The sequence below is a fragment of the Fusarium pseudograminearum genome, chromosome 3 (genome assembly GCF_000303195.2).
Source record: "Fusarium pseudograminearum CS3096 chromosome 3, whole genome shotgun sequence".
NCBI lineage: Eukaryota > Fungi > Ascomycota > Sordariomycetes > Hypocreales > Nectriaceae > Fusarium > Fusarium pseudograminearum.
Window position 1 is genome coordinate 6,098,912 of NC_031953.1, and position 17,475 is coordinate 6,116,386.

At 48.1% G+C, this 17,475-nt stretch overlaps 8 protein-coding genes across 8 annotated transcripts, besides 1 other annotated feature; 3 read left to right on the forward strand and 5 right to left on the reverse strand.

Annotated features, from left to right (window-relative positions):
• Window positions 1–128: 128 nt before the first annotated feature.
• Window positions 129–1,532, reverse strand: FPSE_01371 (uncharacterized protein; the record flags this gene model as incomplete). Its single annotated transcript, XM_009254491.1, has 3 exons — window positions 129–867; window positions 916–993; window positions 1,042–1,532. 3 exons carry the CDS (start codon window positions 1,530–1,532, stop codon window positions 129–131), a joined length of 1,308 nt encoding a protein of 435 aa, XP_009252766.1.
• Window positions 1,533–1,728: 196 nt separating this feature from the next.
• Window positions 1,729–1,749: a repeat region.
• Window positions 1,750–2,417: 668 nt separating this feature from the next.
• On the forward strand, window positions 2,418–4,037 carry FPSE_01370 (uncharacterized protein; the record flags this gene model as incomplete). Its single annotated transcript, XM_009254490.1, has 3 exons — window positions 2,418–3,040; window positions 3,095–3,554; window positions 3,606–4,037. The coding sequence occupies 3 exons, from the start codon at window positions 2,418–2,420 to the stop codon at window positions 4,035–4,037; spliced, it is 1,515 nt and encodes a 504-aa protein (XP_009252765.1).
• A 545-nt stretch (window positions 4,038–4,582) lies between these two features.
• On the forward strand, window positions 4,583–6,202 carry FPSE_01369 (uncharacterized protein; the record flags this gene model as incomplete). The annotated part of the gene is made up of 3 exons (XM_009254489.1): window positions 4,583–4,742; window positions 4,799–5,990; window positions 6,040–6,202. The coding sequence occupies 3 exons, from the start codon at window positions 4,583–4,585 to the stop codon at window positions 6,200–6,202; spliced, it is 1,515 nt and encodes a 504-aa protein (XP_009252764.1).
• Window positions 6,203–6,461: 259 nt separating this feature from the next.
• On the reverse strand, window positions 6,462–7,613 carry FPSE_01368 (uncharacterized protein; the record flags this gene model as incomplete). The annotated part of the gene is made up of 3 exons (XM_009254488.1): window positions 6,462–6,826; window positions 6,877–7,380; window positions 7,433–7,613. The coding sequence occupies 3 exons, from the start codon at window positions 7,611–7,613 to the stop codon at window positions 6,462–6,464; spliced, it is 1,050 nt and encodes a 349-aa protein (XP_009252763.1).
• Window positions 7,614–9,347: 1,734 nt separating this feature from the next.
• FPSE_01367 (uncharacterized protein) lies at window positions 9,348–11,161 on the reverse strand (the record flags this gene model as incomplete). Its single annotated transcript, XM_009254487.1, has 6 exons — window positions 9,348–9,645; window positions 9,707–9,890; window positions 9,941–10,191; window positions 10,250–10,619; window positions 10,668–11,084; window positions 11,137–11,161. The coding sequence occupies 6 exons, from the start codon at window positions 11,159–11,161 to the stop codon at window positions 9,348–9,350; spliced, it is 1,545 nt and encodes a 514-aa protein (XP_009252762.1).
• A 1,647-nt stretch (window positions 11,162–12,808) lies between these two features.
• FPSE_01366 (uncharacterized protein) lies at window positions 12,809–13,798 on the reverse strand (the record flags this gene model as incomplete). The annotated part of the gene is made up of 2 exons (XM_009254486.1): window positions 12,809–13,216; window positions 13,268–13,798. 2 exons carry the CDS (start codon window positions 13,796–13,798, stop codon window positions 12,809–12,811), a joined length of 939 nt encoding a protein of 312 aa, XP_009252761.1.
• A 1,467-nt stretch (window positions 13,799–15,265) lies between these two features.
• Window positions 15,266–15,594, forward strand: FPSE_01365 (uncharacterized protein; the record flags this gene model as incomplete). Its single annotated transcript, XM_009254485.1, has 2 exons — window positions 15,266–15,284; window positions 15,350–15,594. The coding sequence occupies 2 exons, from the start codon at window positions 15,266–15,268 to the stop codon at window positions 15,592–15,594; spliced, it is 264 nt and encodes an 87-aa protein (XP_009252760.1).
• Window positions 15,595–16,126: 532 nt separating this feature from the next.
• On the reverse strand, window positions 16,127–17,112 carry FPSE_01364 (uncharacterized protein; the record flags this gene model as incomplete). Its single annotated transcript, XM_009254484.1, has 3 exons — window positions 16,127–16,238; window positions 16,290–16,700; window positions 16,751–17,112. The coding sequence occupies 3 exons, from the start codon at window positions 17,110–17,112 to the stop codon at window positions 16,127–16,129; spliced, it is 885 nt and encodes a 294-aa protein (XP_009252759.1).
• Between the last annotated feature and the right edge of the window lie 363 nt (window positions 17,113–17,475).

The window sequence follows — 17,475 nt, forward strand, 5'->3', positions numbered from 1 at the left end:
AATATTTGGGCGTTTTAACTAGGTAATAGTACTACTATACTGGGTTCTTCCCTGTCTGTGTATCCATACAAACAGTTGAATAAGGCGGGAGTATTCGTTCTTAACCCCGGTTGTCGAACGCCAACCTTTCAATTCTCAATACCATCAACCAAAGCGCTCTTATAGCTATCAGGAAGCTGGCCATTGCGATACTTCCACAATCTACTCAGATCTCCCATCCTTGGAACTTCATCCATACTAACCAATCCGTTCCTCGCACCAGAATCCCAGGTAAGTGTAAACCCCGAGGGGAGTTCAGCTCGTGTAGTCTCCTTGATGGTGCCATCCTTTCGAACCCGAACGTTCCTATCCATGAAATCTCCCTGCTTCGCATCCCGCGCCATACGAAGTGTCTTGTCAAGCGGAAACATGTCATCCAGATAATGCTGGTTCAACTGATGTCCACCGCTTCGGTTAATAAACACCTTGCCCGCGAACCGGTTTTCGTTTTGCGTGTAGTGTCTGGTAAAGTTCAAAACGCCAAAGCGACATGCGAAATCCTTCTCGTTGACGTAGTGCTCGATATGCGGAATGACAGGAGTGCTTGGATCGTTGCCGCGGCATGGGTTGCTGAAGTGGTTGGCGATGTTTCCGAAAGTGTAGACTTCGAGCTTTTGGAGCTTGTCGAAAGGCATTTCGTCAAGGAGCCAGTCTACAATCATGCCGCCTTCGATTCCGCCCTGGGAGTGAAGGATGAAGACCACTTTCTTCTTTTGCTCGTCTAGGAGGGCGTTTTTGACGAGGACGTAGCATTCTCTGACGTCTTGGGTTGCGTAAAGAAGAGCGCGTTGGACCAGACATTGGATGAGATCGAAGACGACGCCAGCACTAGAGAATTCAGGAGATATTTTCGATAAACATGGTGGGAGTTCTTACGTTCGGTTGTGAACACCAATCACTGGTCTGTGAAAGGTCCTTGAGATACGATCAATGTTCTTCTGGAACCAGTTCTTGCTGGACACTTATTAGTTGTTGAAGTATAGAATCGTCTGACTAACTCACCCTACACAGATACCGTTGAGAAAGATCCAAACTTCATCATCGTGCCGGGGCCAACTTTGAGAAAGGACATCGTCAGTCGATTTCAGGCCACTTCGGGGAATGCCTCTGTTGAAATGCCAACAAACAAGTTCATTCAGGAGAAAGAAAACAGCGATATATCCAATGTATGTAAAAGTTGGAAGGAATGCTAGTGTGAAGAGCGATGCGAGGAAAGCCAGTTGGGTTATGGAAAGGATAACATGGAGTGCGATGTCTATGAGGTTCTCTGTTGAAGGGTATAACTCGCACAGTGCACCCGAGTGCCAAGGATAGAGAGGGATAAAGAGGTAAGGAAGAAAGAAGAAGTTTTTAAAGAAGAGCTTCACATCGGAGACGAAGATCTTCCAGGGTGTTCCAGTGTATGGAGGTGGTAGCTTGATGGCTCTGAGGCCTTCTTGAGATGGAGGCTCGATGTAGGGAAGGTTTGCGTCTGCGTCAATTCTGTGAGGCATTTCGAACATCGTTCCAAGACTGTTTATAGATTGTTTAGGATATCAGTTTGGTGGTGATAGTTTATATAGGTACCTGCCACCTGCCTCTAGATCTGTTCTCCAAGTCCAGTGTCACCGGGCCGAAGCAAGAGGTTCCCATCACAAGACGGCATGACCAAGGGCCGAATGACGGCAACTTCCTTGGCGAAGAAAGTTCATTAATATAATTAATTTATATGAAGTAGTATTGAACTATCACGACTTTGCATGTGAAAGTTGATCAAAAAGACAAAATACGAGAAGTGGCTGAGAGACTTTGTTGGAGTATGTCACTGTCACAGCCTCTGATAGTTTCAATATGTACTGCAGCCGCCACTTAGTATGCCCTGGCGGTTATGCCGACCATTCAGCAAAAGCCACATAGATATAGATATGCCTGACTTGAGGTATTTCAGCTACTAATCAAGAACCTTGTGCTTTAATGGTGTAGACATTCGAATTTCCTAGAGGTTACCCTATTGCCCACTGAGTCTCGCATCATTAACTTCAACGGCGACGTTTTGTCATATGCTTCCTGAACACAGTCTATAGGAAACCTAGGCCATAAGCTTAAAACGCCCGATTGTCTTTTAACGTCTGAGTTAAAACACCGCTAAGAAACTTCTCTCTTTCTAGCCCACAAGCTCCCATCATGAGTCCATTCCCGCGACAGGGGCAGCTTTTAGTGGATCTCTACCCCCTAAGACAAATGCGTCACCCCCAAGAAAGATCCTTGCTCTTCTCCTCCATCATGAAGTCTGTCTCTCCTCTATACCTGCGACACTCGCCCTACTTCCCTTAATTGACACGACAGGCATCTCTTAGCAGCAAAAAGGCCCCGAGTGCCATGTTTGATCACCAGCTGCGATGCCTTCAGTCTGGTCTTCCTCCAGCCGGCGACTAATGCTTAACAAGCGCTTCAGTCGCATGGCCATCGCCGGTCTCTGCACCATCGTCTTTCTTATCCTCGTCTTCTGGAGCGTCATCCACGGTAGCTACGGTGTATCCGAATACTATTCCTTCTCAACCACGAGCTCCTTTTACCCCGTGTCCATCGACCCCGTCGGCAAAACGACCCAAGACCTCTGCGCTACCTTTCCCAAGCACATGCTCCAGACGATACAACCTGTTCTAAAGATGGGCCACGCCGATACAAAAGACAAACTCGACGCTCAGTTTGAGAGTGTTAGTGCTTGCTTCGAAAAAGACGAGTTGCTGGTTTACTCGGATCTTGACGAGTCTGTCCACGGCCACCAAGCGATCGATGTCCTCGCCGATTCACCGTCCGTTTACTACCACGATAACCCCGATTTCGTCAATTACATATGGCAGAAAGAGATGCGAGTGAATGGGACTCTGGATGTGGACAAGGAAGCGACTGCGCGTATACAAGGCTGGAGAATGGACAAGTTCAAGTTCCTCCCCATGATCGAACGAGCTTGGAAGATGAAGCCCAACAAGGACTTTTACTTTTTCTTTGAGACGGATACGTGAGTTTGCGATCCTCAAGGTTTCCCGTTGACGACTAACAGCCGTCTCTACAGCTATGTCTTTTGGGACAACGCCTTCCGTTTCCTCCAAACCTTCGACCCCGATGCGCCGTTGTACATGGGTTCTCCGTCACCCGGTAGACACGACGTGAAACAAGACATCAAGACATGGTTTGCAAACGGCGGGCCGGGCTTTGTGCTCAGCCGCGGTGCGATGAAGGCGCTTCTAGTTCGTAAGACCACCCCGTACGGCCAGTACGTCGAACCTCCGGCTGCGGAAAAGTGGCTTCCCATGCTACGGGACGATTGCTGCGGTGACAGCGTGACGGGCTGGGCTCTGTGGAACGTCAGCGTGCCGTTGCGTGGATACTGGCCGCTGTTCAACCCGCATCCACTCCACAGTATCCCGTTCAGCGACAAGTACTGGTGTCAGCCTGTCATGACGCTACACAAGACGCGGCCGGAAGATATGACTAGTGTTTGGAGATGGGAGTTTGGTCAACGACAGTTGGGTGTAAGTTGATTTCTTCAGAAGCTGTTTCATATACTAATTAACCTTCTACAGCGCCCGTTACTTTACTCTGATGTCTGGAAATTCCACCACCCAGGCGATCGTGAAGTCGCTGAGAACTGGGACAATGGGAAATGGGACTTTTGGGTTGCACCACCCGAAGCAAGAATTGATTCATTCGAAGCATGCGGCAAGTACTGCAAAGACAGCAGCGATTGTCTCCAATACAACTGGCGAGGCCGAGACGAGCAAAAATGTGTTCTTTCACGATCCTTCCGAGTCGGCGACCCACGACAAGCAGAGAAAATCGTAGAGCCCGAGATCAAAGACGACAAGGGCAATGTCATCCCTCCACCAGCGGATCGTAAAGATCGATGGGTTGACTTTAAGTCAGGGTGGTTGACAGACAGGATTGAGCAGTGGAGGCAGAACAGGAATTGCACAGAAGTACAATGGGTTGGACCCAGTATCAAGAGAATCTTTTGATTTGAAATCCCAGGAAAGGATTGTTGGACATAGCCAGGCGTTTGGCGCGACAGGCATTTTCAGTCAATGGGTTATAGATATGCATGATAGTTATCTGGCTCAGTCAGCCAGTTTGATGAATTGGAGCATCATTGCCATGTCTCTTTATGAAAAGAAGACGACTGCTACATAGAGAATATGGGCTGGGCCATCTTGGCTCAACAGAGCATGTCAAATATAAGAAAAGTCTTGCTTTTACCCAGCCAATCCATGAATTAAACCCCCCACGAACCAATTCTAATTAATCCCGGTTCACATCCGCAGAAAAAACTCTGTAGTTTACTTTAGCTCACGAACTACAAGGGTTCTTACATGCACCTGAGGCTTAAAACGGTTATCATAGGTTGCAAAGATAGGTCGAGTTGCTAAGGATAATAAAATTCGCTCACAAGGGATGATGCCATCATATGATAATTATTTGCTTGGCTGGGTTTATCTACCACTAAAATAATAAACAGCTGATATTGTATTTGTTACAACACCACATGTTAATCGACACCGCAACAATGGGACAAGCAGATGAAGAAACTGCGCAGTCTACAACAGGAAATAGAGATGAAGCCATCGCTATAGTAGGTGAAGAGCAACATGCCATTGATCCCATTGTCGCCGCGCGCGCAGTCAGAAAGATTGACATTTTTCTCATCCCCGCCATGATCATCGGCTGTACGTTCTCCAACAACACCACCTATTGTGACCTTTTACTAATGAAATACAACTAGATGGCCTCGTATACTACGACAAAGCTATTCTCGGCTCAGCAGTTCTATTCGGCATGACGACAGATCTCAACCTCACTGTTGTAGACGCCTCAACTACACCACCAACCGTCGACACGCGACGTCTCAGCTGGGCCACATCGCTCTTCTACTTTGGCATGCTGGGGGGATTATACCCCATGACGTTCGCCCTGCAGCGCTTCGACATAGGCCGTGTTCTCGGCGGCGTGGTAATTGTCTGGTCCGCTATATGCATGCTCACAGCTGCAGTAACAACCTACCAAGGCCTCTACGTCCAACGCTTCTTCCTTGGCTTCGTCGAGAGCATCATCCCCACTGGTTTCATGTGCATCGTCTCCGGGTATTACACCCAATCAGAGCAGTCTCTACGGCAGAGCTGGTGGTTCTCGTCGACTGGGATTTTTACAATTATCGGTGGATCGCTCAACTATGGCTTTGCGCAGATCACGGGTGGTGGGTTAAAGAGATGGCAGTACATCTACCTCCTCGCAGGATCGCTGACGTTTTTGTTTGGGCTTTTCTGTTTCGTTATGCCGAATTCGCCTGTTTCGGCGTGGTTTCTTACATCGGAGGAGAAGTTCGCTGCTGTGGAGCGCTTGAGGCATGGACAGACTGGTGTACGATGCACAAAGTTCAAAGGATCACAACTAAAAGAGGCCCTCCTCGATATCAAGATCTGGCTTATCGCACTCATGATGGCTTCAGCATACACCGTCAACGGCGCAGTTAGCGGTTTCGGGCCACTTATCGTGTCGACGTTTGGTTGGAGCACACTTCACTCTATCCTCTTCCAGTTCCCCCTCGGCGGACTGTGTTTCATCGTCATTCTCCTGACGGGCTGGCTAGGATCCAAATTCAACAATATCCGCATCTTTATGCTCGTCTTTACATGTTTACCTGTAATTGCAGGTTGCGCCATCATTTGGAAGAGCGAGTGGTCGTACCGGGCTGCTGCGCCTGTGGTGGGATATTCCATCACGGGATTCTTTGGCGGCACGGTGAGTCTCATTATTACGATTGGCATGTCCAACGTAGCTGGCCATACTAAGAAGAGTTTCATGGCGGCTACGATCTTTGTAGCGTACTGTGTTGGGAATATTGTCGGACCTCAGCTTGTTTGGAGTCAGACCAAGAAGGATCATTATCCTGCTTTATGGTTAGGCTTGATTATATGGTAAGTCTTTTGAATGTATCTGTTACTTGCATGATCTGACGTGACTTAGCTATATCATCTGTATTCTCGCGTCAACCACGCTGTACTTTGTACTTCGTAGTGAGAACAGGAGGAGAGATGCGCTTGGCTTGGAAGATGAGAGCGAGCGAGCCAAGTTGGCTTTCCAGGACCTTACGGATAAGGAGAACCCTTACTTTCGATACGTATATTAGTTCATGTTGAACTGATGCGTGGAATCGATCTAAAAGTCACTTTGATATAAGCGAGCCATATTAGAGGAATCTCAACCACGAGCAATATTCGTCCGAGTTAATGACGTTAGCAGATCAGACAGGATATCTCAACCAGCAACAAGTGAAGATTCTCGAAATTTCATGATATAATCATTATATACGTAAGGTATCTATCGTAAGCAGCAACTGAAATCCATCTATATAACCCAATCCTCCAATTTTCCGTTTTTGCAGCACCTTACAACTTGGAAGGTGTGTCGTTGTGGTTCTTGATCTCGACAATCAGCTTACCAGTGTTGATACCCTTGTACAAGTCTACGAGCGCCTGCTCAGCAACCTTGAGACCACCACGGATAACAGTCTCGGTCTTCTTGAGCTTGCCCTCAGCCATCCACTTGGCCAGATCAGCGCGAGCAGTGGCAAAGTCTTTGGCGTGGTCGAGCACGATGAAGCCCTGCATCTTGATGCGCATGGTGACGATCTGGGAGAATGCTCGGGGTCCCTGAGGCTTGGCAGCGTTGTACTGGCTGACGAGACCGCACTCGATGAAGCGTGCGTGCTCCTTTGCTCGCATGAGACACATATCGAGAATGTCACCACCGACTGCGACGTGTTAGTTGTGCGGGCGTTTATGAGATTTGAGGGGAACTTACCATTGTCGTAGTAGACATCAATGTAGTTCTTGGTCGCCTCGTTGAACTTCTCCTTGAAGTCATCGGCCTTGTAGTTGAGGGCGACATCAAAGCCGAGCTCCTCGGTAAGCCACTTGCACTTATCCTCACCACCAGCGATACCAACGACTGTGGCACCCTTGAGCTTGGCGATTTGGCCAGCAACACTGCCTGTGGCACCAGCAGCTCCGGAAACAACGACAAGCTCGCCGGGCTGGGGATCAGCAATCTTGGCCATGCCGACCCAAGCAGTCAGACTGGTCATGCCGAGGGCAGAGAGCATGTCCTTGGGGTCCTGGACACCAGGGTAGTAAGAGGCAGGCTCGAAACGACCCTCAGGGACGATGGCGAACTCGGTCCAGCCGGGGGTAGCAGCAACGATATCGCCCTCCTTGGCGAGCTTGCTCTTGGAGGCAATGACTCGGCATGCGCACGATCCACGCATGGTCTCACCAATCTGAACAGGAGGGAGGTAAGATCGCATATCTGAGACATTGTGTTAGTTGTTGACGGTTTGGCATGAAGCAGGACTGTTTACCTCGGAGCCAGCCTCGCATGGCGGGGTCTAGAGACAAGTAGAGAGTCTCAACGAGGATTTGGCCATCCTGGAGATCAGCGGGTGTAGGTGCTTTGCCTGTTTTCTGAGTGAAAGTACGGCCGGGGATGATGTCTGTGGTAGGACGCTCAGCGAGCACGATCTCGAGGTTGTCGCGAGTCATTGTGAAACGGTAAAAAGGCTGTTTTCCGAGTCAGTTGTTTGTCTTTTTTTAAGGTTGAGTTGGTTTGTGTCGTGTTGAGCAACAGACTTCTAATGCTGTGTCTCTGTGGTCTGTGGTTGTTGTGGGACAGGAGCAGACGGGGGGAGGGTTTATGTACCTGCTGAATTGAGTCGAGAGTTGTCTTTCACGATGTTTTGGAAGGAGCGTATCACAATTGATTGTCAACTTGTGAAGAGATGAAATAAAATCTGATTAGACGAAAGGACAAAGATCTATGATAGTGTGAATATGAGACACTTATCAATTATTCAGTTGATGGGTCCCAGCCTTTTTGTACTTGGTCTCTGACGTTAGTAGACTCGGTTCACTAACGTTAGTTAGACCCTCACCCTCCCTTCGCCTTCGCAACGCCATAATTAATCGGCGTGTCTTGTCTTTCTGGGGTTGTTATCTCCGTCTGTAGACCCGGTAGAAAAGGCTACGAAACCTATGAAAGCTTCTCAAAGCAAAACTAGGTCTGGCACTATTCCGCCACGGGGACGGACGCTATTCCCATACGGATATATCCCCGGCCCATCCAAGGTGTCATTCGGCACCGGCGTTTTCGGGGATCGACATTGTTTTAGGGCCCCGGCGTCCTTTTTGATGGGGAAGGCGTTCAGCTCTAAACAGAGGAAACGGAAACGTGTCCGGGGCGGTGCAGTACAGTAGTAATCACTAAACTTTAGAGTGCCGAGGCTCGGTCCTGGCGTACCAGAGCGGTAAATGGGGCCTTGCCTTGACTCAAGGTAGAATCCTGTTGACGCAGACTCGGGACTTTTTTATCTGGTTTGTCATGAATGTCCATGACAATTCGTGTCTCATATCTTCTGTATTGGTATAGTCGCCCCGAAGCTGACGCAGCAGGAACCTTGAAATCCCGTCGGAACGTTGAAGTTTAATACGCCAAGGTCGGACGAGGCGTTGAATGCATGTGATGTATCAGTATCGTCGGAATGGTCTTGTTCCTGATAGTAGTACTTGGGGCTCCAGTGGCTTCCGCGGCCGACCGTTGACTGAAGCTTCTTTGCTTCTGGAGCATAAAATGTCGTAGTTGGTTCATCCGGGGCCGGCTCGTTCGGCCGAATAGTATGTACAAGGGTTGTCTTGTAACGTCGGCATTTGACATCCTTGGGCTAAGGATCTGGTGATCTGATATAGCAAAGTCTGTCTCCGCTATCGGTCGTAACAAGTATGACGATGCGAAAACATCTCTCATCGGATAGGTAGCGAAATGAGCCAGGGTAGTCAGTAAGTAGACTTTCAAGGTTGAAGTAATAGGAGCATGTCGTTAAAAAAAGATGGAGACGACGACCTACCTTGCTGCCGCGGACCGCAAAGCTAAAAAGGCGAGTGCGAGTGCGAGAGATAGGCGAGCTATAGTAACGTTGTTATAGAAAGAAATGGCTTGTTCAAGGAAGATGACAAAGTGTAGGAGAAAGAGGCGAGACTTGCCTGTTAAGTTAGCGACAAAGTGTCACTGCATTGAAACATCATTTTGCACCTGGTCCAAAGTCAGCATTAGACTTCAAAAATCGCAATACAGCATCAAATAAAGTACCTGGCTCAAATCAACATACTTCCACCTCGCCATAGTCATACAGCGAAATTCAGTTGCAGTACAATACGATAAAAATTGGGTATACAAACTCTCTAACTCATACACTACAATACATCAGACTCTCAAGCCACCTCCTAGGCAGTTTCAGCGTGTGTTGTCTCCAGCCCATCAGTGCCTCTCTTGAATCCATCCGAGCGCTGAGCTGCCTCGAGCTTCTCTTCAAAGCCTCCGGTAGCCTTGGCGCTCCTCCAAGCAGGAACGTTGCTATCGAACAAGACATCGACCTCCTCGAGGGTCTTGCGAGCGGTTTCGGGGTACATGAAGAACGCGTGCACAGTCATGGCAATACAAAAGGTGCCGAAGATCATATATGTCTGCCATTGAATGTTGGTGAAGGATGGGGGCACGAAAAAGGCCAGGGCAAGGTTGAAGCTAAGGGACCGGCAATGTTAGCATTTGTAAGGGTATGTTTCCAGATAAAATGAATGCTTACATCCAGTTACCAGAAGCCGCGAGGCCGACACCCTTGGCTCGGTACTTGAGAGGAAAGACTTCACTGGCGTAGATCCAGGCGACAGGAGCCCAGGTAAGACCGTAAACTCCGACAAAGATGTATGCCAGGGCAATGACGGCCTTGGCGGGAGCTCCTTGAATAGCCCAGGTCAAGATATCGTTGCCTTGAATCAGTTAGTATTGCATATCAGACTACAAGGACGCAACAACTTACCCTCAATACCATCAACGGGATAGCCGTGGACAGCCATGACAGCTCCACTGGTAAAGTGCAGAACACCACAGATCAACGCTCCACTAATAAGGAGAGGCCGACGACCCAGGCGATCGATATAAGGCAGCACGAGACCGGTAGTGACAAGGAAGATGACATATTGGATAATGGAAGAGGTAAGAGCAGTGTTCCCAGTCATACCAGCCATTCTGAAGATATAGACGAGATAGTACAGCATGACGTTTCCACCTCTAATTCCACATTAGCATCAATCACACACCAAGATTGACAATAGGCCAGTATACTTACAGCAACTGCTGCCAGACCTGGACACTGACACCAACAACGGTGCGCTTCCAAACGCCAGGCGCGAAGAGACCAAGGTATCCAATGTCCTTGGACTCATTGGCGATTCGAACAGCTTCGCGAACCTCTTCCATCTCGGCGAGGACAACAGGGCTATCAAGATCACCACCGGCATGAAGGTGGGCAAGGTTAAAGTGAGCCTCCTCCCAGCGATCGTGTTGGGCAAGCCATCGTGGTGACTCTGGGAAGAAGAAGAGCGAGGCAAAGAGGATGAATCCCGGAACGGCTTGGACACCCCATGCGATTCGGAACGCAGCAGGGCCATCAACACCGATTGAGCAGCCATAGGAAACGAGATACATGATGAGAATACCTAAAGTCTGTTAGTCAAGAACATTGGTATCGGCTGTGTGCGACTTACCCCATTCGATAGCCCACTGCTGAATACCAACAATACGGCCTCTAATCTGCGAAGGCGCCAGCTCGGCGAGATACACCAGGACCTGAGAACTGGTGATACCGACAGCGACACCGCTGACGATACGACCGACAATAAGATGAGCAACATTTTGGGCAGAGCACTGCAGGACAGCACCCGCGATCCAGAAGAAACAAGCAATCATGAGGGCCTTGCGACGACCAAGACGATCAGCAATACCTCCTGCGACGAGAGCTCCGACGAAAGATCCCGCTGACATGGAAGCTGTGATACCGCCCTGTTCTGTTGAGCCGGGGTGGTTGAAGTACTCGAGATACTGGTCTGAGCCAATCCAGGCGCTCATGGAGCTGATATCGAAACCAAAGAGCATGCCTCCAATGGTGCCAAAGGAGGCAAGGGCTGGGTTGTGTAAGTAACCATCATTTCATAGACTGTTCATATGATAGCATACCGTAGATGTTCCAAATTTGATACATGGTGACGAACTTGCGTTAGTAGAAACACAAACTGTGCTGTCTGTCTGTCGAAACTCGACACTGGCAAGAGTCGCAGATACAGTCTTTATATACTTCATCTATAACATGTCTGTCAACTCCATGAATGCAGCCAAGGATGGACGGGCGTGGAGAACATGTTAGAAGCGCACGAGTGATGTTTTGCGTTTTGGATGGGTCCGAGGCCAAACGTCATTCACTTTGTAGGAGGTAGGGAACTTTTCGCTTGCCCATGGGGAGGATCGTCAGAAGCTAGCGGTGGTGGAGGGGGCATTTTGTCTGGGGTTTCGTCTTGGCTTGCTTGGGTTTCTTGGCCTTGTTTAGTTACTAAGACTCATTATTCTGGATAACCTCTCGACTAATTACATCATGTGTTCGTGAGTATAAATTCATCATGGTATTTCGTACAGCAAGGCATACCCTTCCAGCACTCGAGTTGAAGAGTACATCAACTTACAATTCAGAATCTCAAGAAATCTATGCTTCTCACAACCACAGACAAGTTCTTGACGACAGATGTTTGAGCGGCTCCGCGACAGTAGAGGGTATTCCCGATGATATCATTTCCTGTACAAGCGACAAGGATGCCCTGCAATGTCACCCTAGAGTACCTCGTTTGCCGGTGAGGAGCGCCATTACCGACCTGAATCTACTCGAGCGATACTCTGTACCATTCTTGGAATGTCTCTAGAAGGGTTTCTCGAGGAATGATTGGAGCGCATATAACAAGGCACTGTGGCTGGGACGAAGGTTGGCCAAGGCAGTGACTGTATTTTGGCATTGCATGTCACAGCTGCGGGGAAAGGACCGAAATGTTCCTTTATTCCCCGATTTCTTGCCCCAAAATCCCCAAATTATTCGGGGTAAATGTGGACAGAGAGTTACAGTCTCATGGGGTTGTGTCTGTTATGGTCATAACTGTGACCATCAACGGAGAGGATGAATCTAGCAGTAGAACAACTAATCAACGAGTCGATCATGTAGTATATCAAATTTGTAACTGATGGTATTAAATCACATCATATAGCTGAATTGGTGCATACCAAGACTCTGCTCATCTTGGCTTCTTGTAATGCGACATCAATCATGAAGTAAAAAAGTGCGAGTATTTCTTCAACAAGAGATATTTCCCGTCCTTGAGTCAAGAACCGTGTCTCTATTTGCCTCTGATCATTACCTCATTTATCCCCTGTTGGGTCAAACACCCGACTTCGCGAAATACCGCGTGGAGTTTTAAATGACATTTCCATTTGCATTTAGGCAAAATATAACGACCTATCCAATCTCCGATGGCAGACTACTCAGTTGACCCTGGTTTAATTATTTTGTGAATTCCAGGAGAATCTTGATGTTGGAACCTGGGTCATACAGTAAGACCAAGAATATAGTGACAAGACATGCCGTCACCGTATGTCTTACAATGTTCATATCTTTATATATAAACATATGGGTTCCATTTCTGTCAACTATATACACGAATCTAAAGTCACACTTTCTTCGTCAACAAGTGGCATGGTAATTGGTAAGGCCCAAGATTAAAGCAGCCAGCTGCTCCTCGTGCACCAGAGTCAACCGTCTTAAAACGTCAACCGTCATACCATCATCTTGACAGACATCCCCGCGACCAGTCTAAAAGTTAGACTTGGCCTTGTACTGAGCATCAGGAGTCACCCCAACATTGTTAACAACAATAGTCTTGCCAGTGCTGCTAGTGATCTTAACATCAACAGACGTCTTACCAAAACCAGAAGGGTTCTCAAAGAAGTTGTAGTCCTTGCGCTGAGTCTTTTGCCAAGTCTTGCCGCCATTCACCGAGACCTCGACGCTCTTGACGGGCTCGTTGGCGTTGACGACTTGGATAGAGAACCAGTTGGCAGAAGTGCCTGACTTGTTGTGAAGCACAAGAGGAGTAGTAATGCCACACTCGACAAATTTGTAAGACGTCTTGACGATTCCGTTTGTGCCGCCGACGGCCTTGAAAGCGTTGGGGAAGAGATCGAGATGGCCGGGGTCACACTCGGGGCACTTGTCGACAATCTAGATGGCATTAGCTGCTGTATTCAAGAATATCCGAGGGATAACACTTACCATGGCTTTGATAGTTCCATGAGGGCCGGTGACTTCGATACAGGCACCACAGTTGGCGCTGCTATCCCACACTTGGCCAGAGAAAGCAGTTCCCATGATACCAGCGGGGAGAGTGTAAGCCGAAAACATGCAGTTTCCGCCAGAGAGGTTACCGCCATAGAAGGTTGATGAACCAGAGACGGAGGCACCATTGCCGAGAACCTTGGACTTGGGCTTGGCTTTGGCCTGAGATTTGGCTTTGGGCTTAGATTTAGACTTGGTTTGAGACTTGGCCTTGGACTTGGAAACAGCCTGGACCTTGGATACAGCTTCAGGCTTGAATACTGCTTCAGTAGGCTTGCTGGGAGAAGCTACGTGAGTCGCAAGAGTGGTATAGACAGGAACGTCACCAGCAACATGCTTGGACACAATAGAAGCACCCTCCGGAGCAGAATAAACTGGGACAACAGAGTCGGCACTCGGGGACGGAGCCTTGCAAGCCCGACCCATGACAGCGGGAGCAGCAAGCAGAATGGGAAGAAGGAACTTCATAGTGATCGACTTAAGGTGTTTCAAATGTTCAAAAACGGGTATGAATAGTCAACTTGGAACTTGCCAAGAGATGAAGTCAACAGGGGTTGAAAGATCGAATGAAGGAATGGATGAGAGATCGTCTAGATTCTCGACAAAGAATGTGTAAATATTGGAACAAAAGAGTGTTGAACTTCTAAACAAGAGTCAAGAGTGTGCGCAACCACCACAGTATTTAAACAATCCTCGTTGAGCAGTTTTTTCGGCAACCCGGCAAAAGTAATCTCGTCTCGAACACGACAACTCGCAAGCTTGAGGCCATTTCAGTAGGGCTGAGACACGGTTTACGATCCTTCTAATTTTACGTCTAGTTTGGCAGACTGGGGTGAGGTTGCAGGGATATCCAAGTTGGAAGGCAACTGGTCAGTTTAAGCCGAAAGAGGAAACCAGGATCCGATTTGTGGCTCGATCAAGTTGATGATCGAGTGTTGATTGGGCTGTTGTATTGTCATTTAGGGGTAGATTGGATAGATGGTGGTTCTATGCAGGTTATTGGGATGGCCTGAAGCTGGAAGAGAGGGACTTGTAGGAGTAGGGCAAACAAGATCGGAGAGTAACATCGGCGATCGGGATGAGGTGACCTGTTTCTAGAGGAGCCACTTCCCATGAAACCTATAGCACGGCAGTTCCTGGCATATGTGACTAGACGAACTGTTTGTATTCTTCACTATATTGTATGCGTGTTCAACGACGCAATGCTTCTTTCTCACTTGCTGTCTGCCATCACACGATCGGCTTCGTTATTAATTGGGGTTAACTCATATCAAATACGCATTCGGTACTTTGAAGTATATCATCCTTGGAGGACTTGACGTATTGCAAATGCCGTTGCAATTATCTTGGAGGGCTGTCAGTTATAAATATAAATGCACCTGTGCCTATTTGATGCCATTTGAGTCAAATTGTTGGTCGCGGTGTATTATAGAAAGGATCAATACGGATCGTAAATACCAATAGCGCAAGAGAATAGTTACTCGAAGCGAATTTTCTTTGTTGTTGTATTCCAATAACGACGTTGTGTTACGCATGAACACAGACTCGATACTGTCCTCGGCCCCTGGACCATATTGTTTGTTCAAGCTCGAGATACTCGAGGTGTTACACCTGATATCAAGGTAAAATTCTAATGGTTCCACTGGCCAATCTCTCCAATATGGACTTTGACAGTTTGCGTCAGTGCTGGCAGCTGGTGACGGCTGCCAGCTGCCGGCGCTTCACTTCACTTCACTACCTCTCAACCATCTCTGCAGTAACCAGACAGTTTATAAATTCCCTTCATCTCTGCTTTCTATCTCTTCTTTTTTCTCTCCTCATTATCCTCAACCACCAAATCACTCTGCTATTCCACATTCATCTACACTCCCACCTCAACCATACCTACCTTCCCCCTTGAAGCAACATACCTGCCTTCATCAAACACTCGCAACAATGAAGGTCGCTACCATCGGTAAGTAATAAATAGCACCTCGCACCTATGCCTACGATGACAGTCTACTAACTATGCATCCCCAGCTCTCTTCCTCCTCGGCACTGTCGCCGCTGCCCCCTCCGACAAGGGCACTGACAAGCCTGCCGGATTGAACACCACCGCCGTCGTCAACAAGGCTTCCTGCAGCATCGCTTGCAACTTTTGGTACTCCAAGTGCTACTACCGCCCCTGGGCCTACACCTGCGATGACCGCGGTAACTTTGTCCGTCGCGGCTGGAACCCTGACTGCGACGAGCACTGCTGGTGCAAGTGCGACGCCAAGGCCTAAAGACAACAAATCTTGGCATGTTACAAGTTGGACATCTCGCTTCGGATGATGGAGAGCTTGGAATTGACTGCTGGATAAACAATGGGAGTGGTATTGGAATGGTTGTATCTGGACGTTGAGGTTTCCACCATCTTTGGTCTTTGGAAGAACTGTTTGCTTGCTTCTTCAAGATAGCTAGCCAAAATCACACAACACGCCCAATAAAACTTGTCAACACATGTTCTGCCTGCTGTGCTACAGTGATGAATACAGTGTCTGTTCTGCCCTGTAGTGGACAAGCCTTGGCGTAATGTTCAAGAATTTACAGATTAATTACGTCAAAGTGCACTGCAAAGGTTGGATAACCGTCAAAACAGCCTAGGTGTGGCAGAAAATCGGAATATAAAAGAATACGTGATTCATCACCGAGAATAAGGACTGGTGCATAAAGGGTCAGATATATCGCTATTCAAGGGTGACAGCCTAAACTTTTACGAAGTAATTATGTGTCCAAGCCACTGGTATTCTAAAACAACAAAAACATTTCATCCAATTATTTCTCAACATCGCTCGTCGACGAAGCAGAGATCTTTCTAGTGACCCTGTCGTTGAAGACAAGTCCTGGATGTCCCACACAGAGACAAAAGACAGCAATAACAATGAGTCTGAAGAATAGTTAATACATAATCATCCAATCCAAGGAATCGAAAACTTACACTCCCTCAAGACCAATAAACAAGGCCTCGTCCGTGATGAGGTCCGAGTCTTGATATCCCTTGCTCAACTCGTAACATCGAAAGGCGCATCGCGCAAGGATCAAGATAACAGCCGCGCTCACGAAGCCAAAGAAAACTTGCATGCGTTTGCTCAGCGCCCCAGAAGATCCGCTTCGGAAGTACCGCCAGAGGTAGTCACCGAGGATAGCGCAGAAGAGGACGAGGATGACGACTTGTAGTGAAAGGCCGGCCAGGGCGACATCGATGCCCATCTGGCTGGAACCTTGGCTGACGGTTGAAAGAGCGCCTCCGGTGCCTTGTAGAACGAGGCAGATGATGTCGGCAGGGATGAAAATCCACCAGATGAGTTGTGGTTTGAAACGAGAGACTTCGGGAGCAAAGTGCTTGATACTAAAGGAGTGAGTTAGAAAGGCGATGATCATCCCTGGGAGTCAACTTACGTCTTGGATAGAGTCACATATATAGCAGCCGTGTAAAACACAGGACCCGTCGTGACAAAGCAAATCTGTATCATGAACCCTCCAAAGCTGAAAGGGTTATTGTACAGAATGATACGGCCGATGTATCCAATGATCTCGAACAAGCAACCGAGCATCATGAAGGACGTGAAAAACCACTGCCTCCAGCGAAACCCGAGTATTAAGTGCGTTATCATGGCGAGGGCATAGAGGGCTATAAAGGCGCCGTTGGCTGCGAGCGAAGGTCGGTATTGGTAGACGGTCCATTCTACTGGACAGAGTGCCAAGGTACAGTTTGAATCCGGGCCAAAGGCGATGAGGTTGTTGGGGGGTTCTCCCGACATGGTGGTTACTGAGGACGATGTCTGTGGGAGGTTGAGAAGGACTGGAAGAGATAAAGAGGTATTGACATAGAACCAATGTTGGACTAGACAGACTAGGAATGGAATAGCCTATCAAGAAATGATGTTTGCTTCGTAGCTTGTTTGCGTTTAACGTCTGACCTCAGAATTTAAACTGATCGAAAAGAGGCTTGTCTCTAGTATTTATCTTATGCCAACTAAACTCCCTTTCCCTTCGATCAATGATCTAGTCTAACCAGTTACTGGACTGACACTCTATCTAGTTACTGTAGTCATATCACCACTCTCTATTGATCTTCCTGTCGCACTCGCTAAACCAATGCCAAGCTTCAGCTCTCCCCCCCC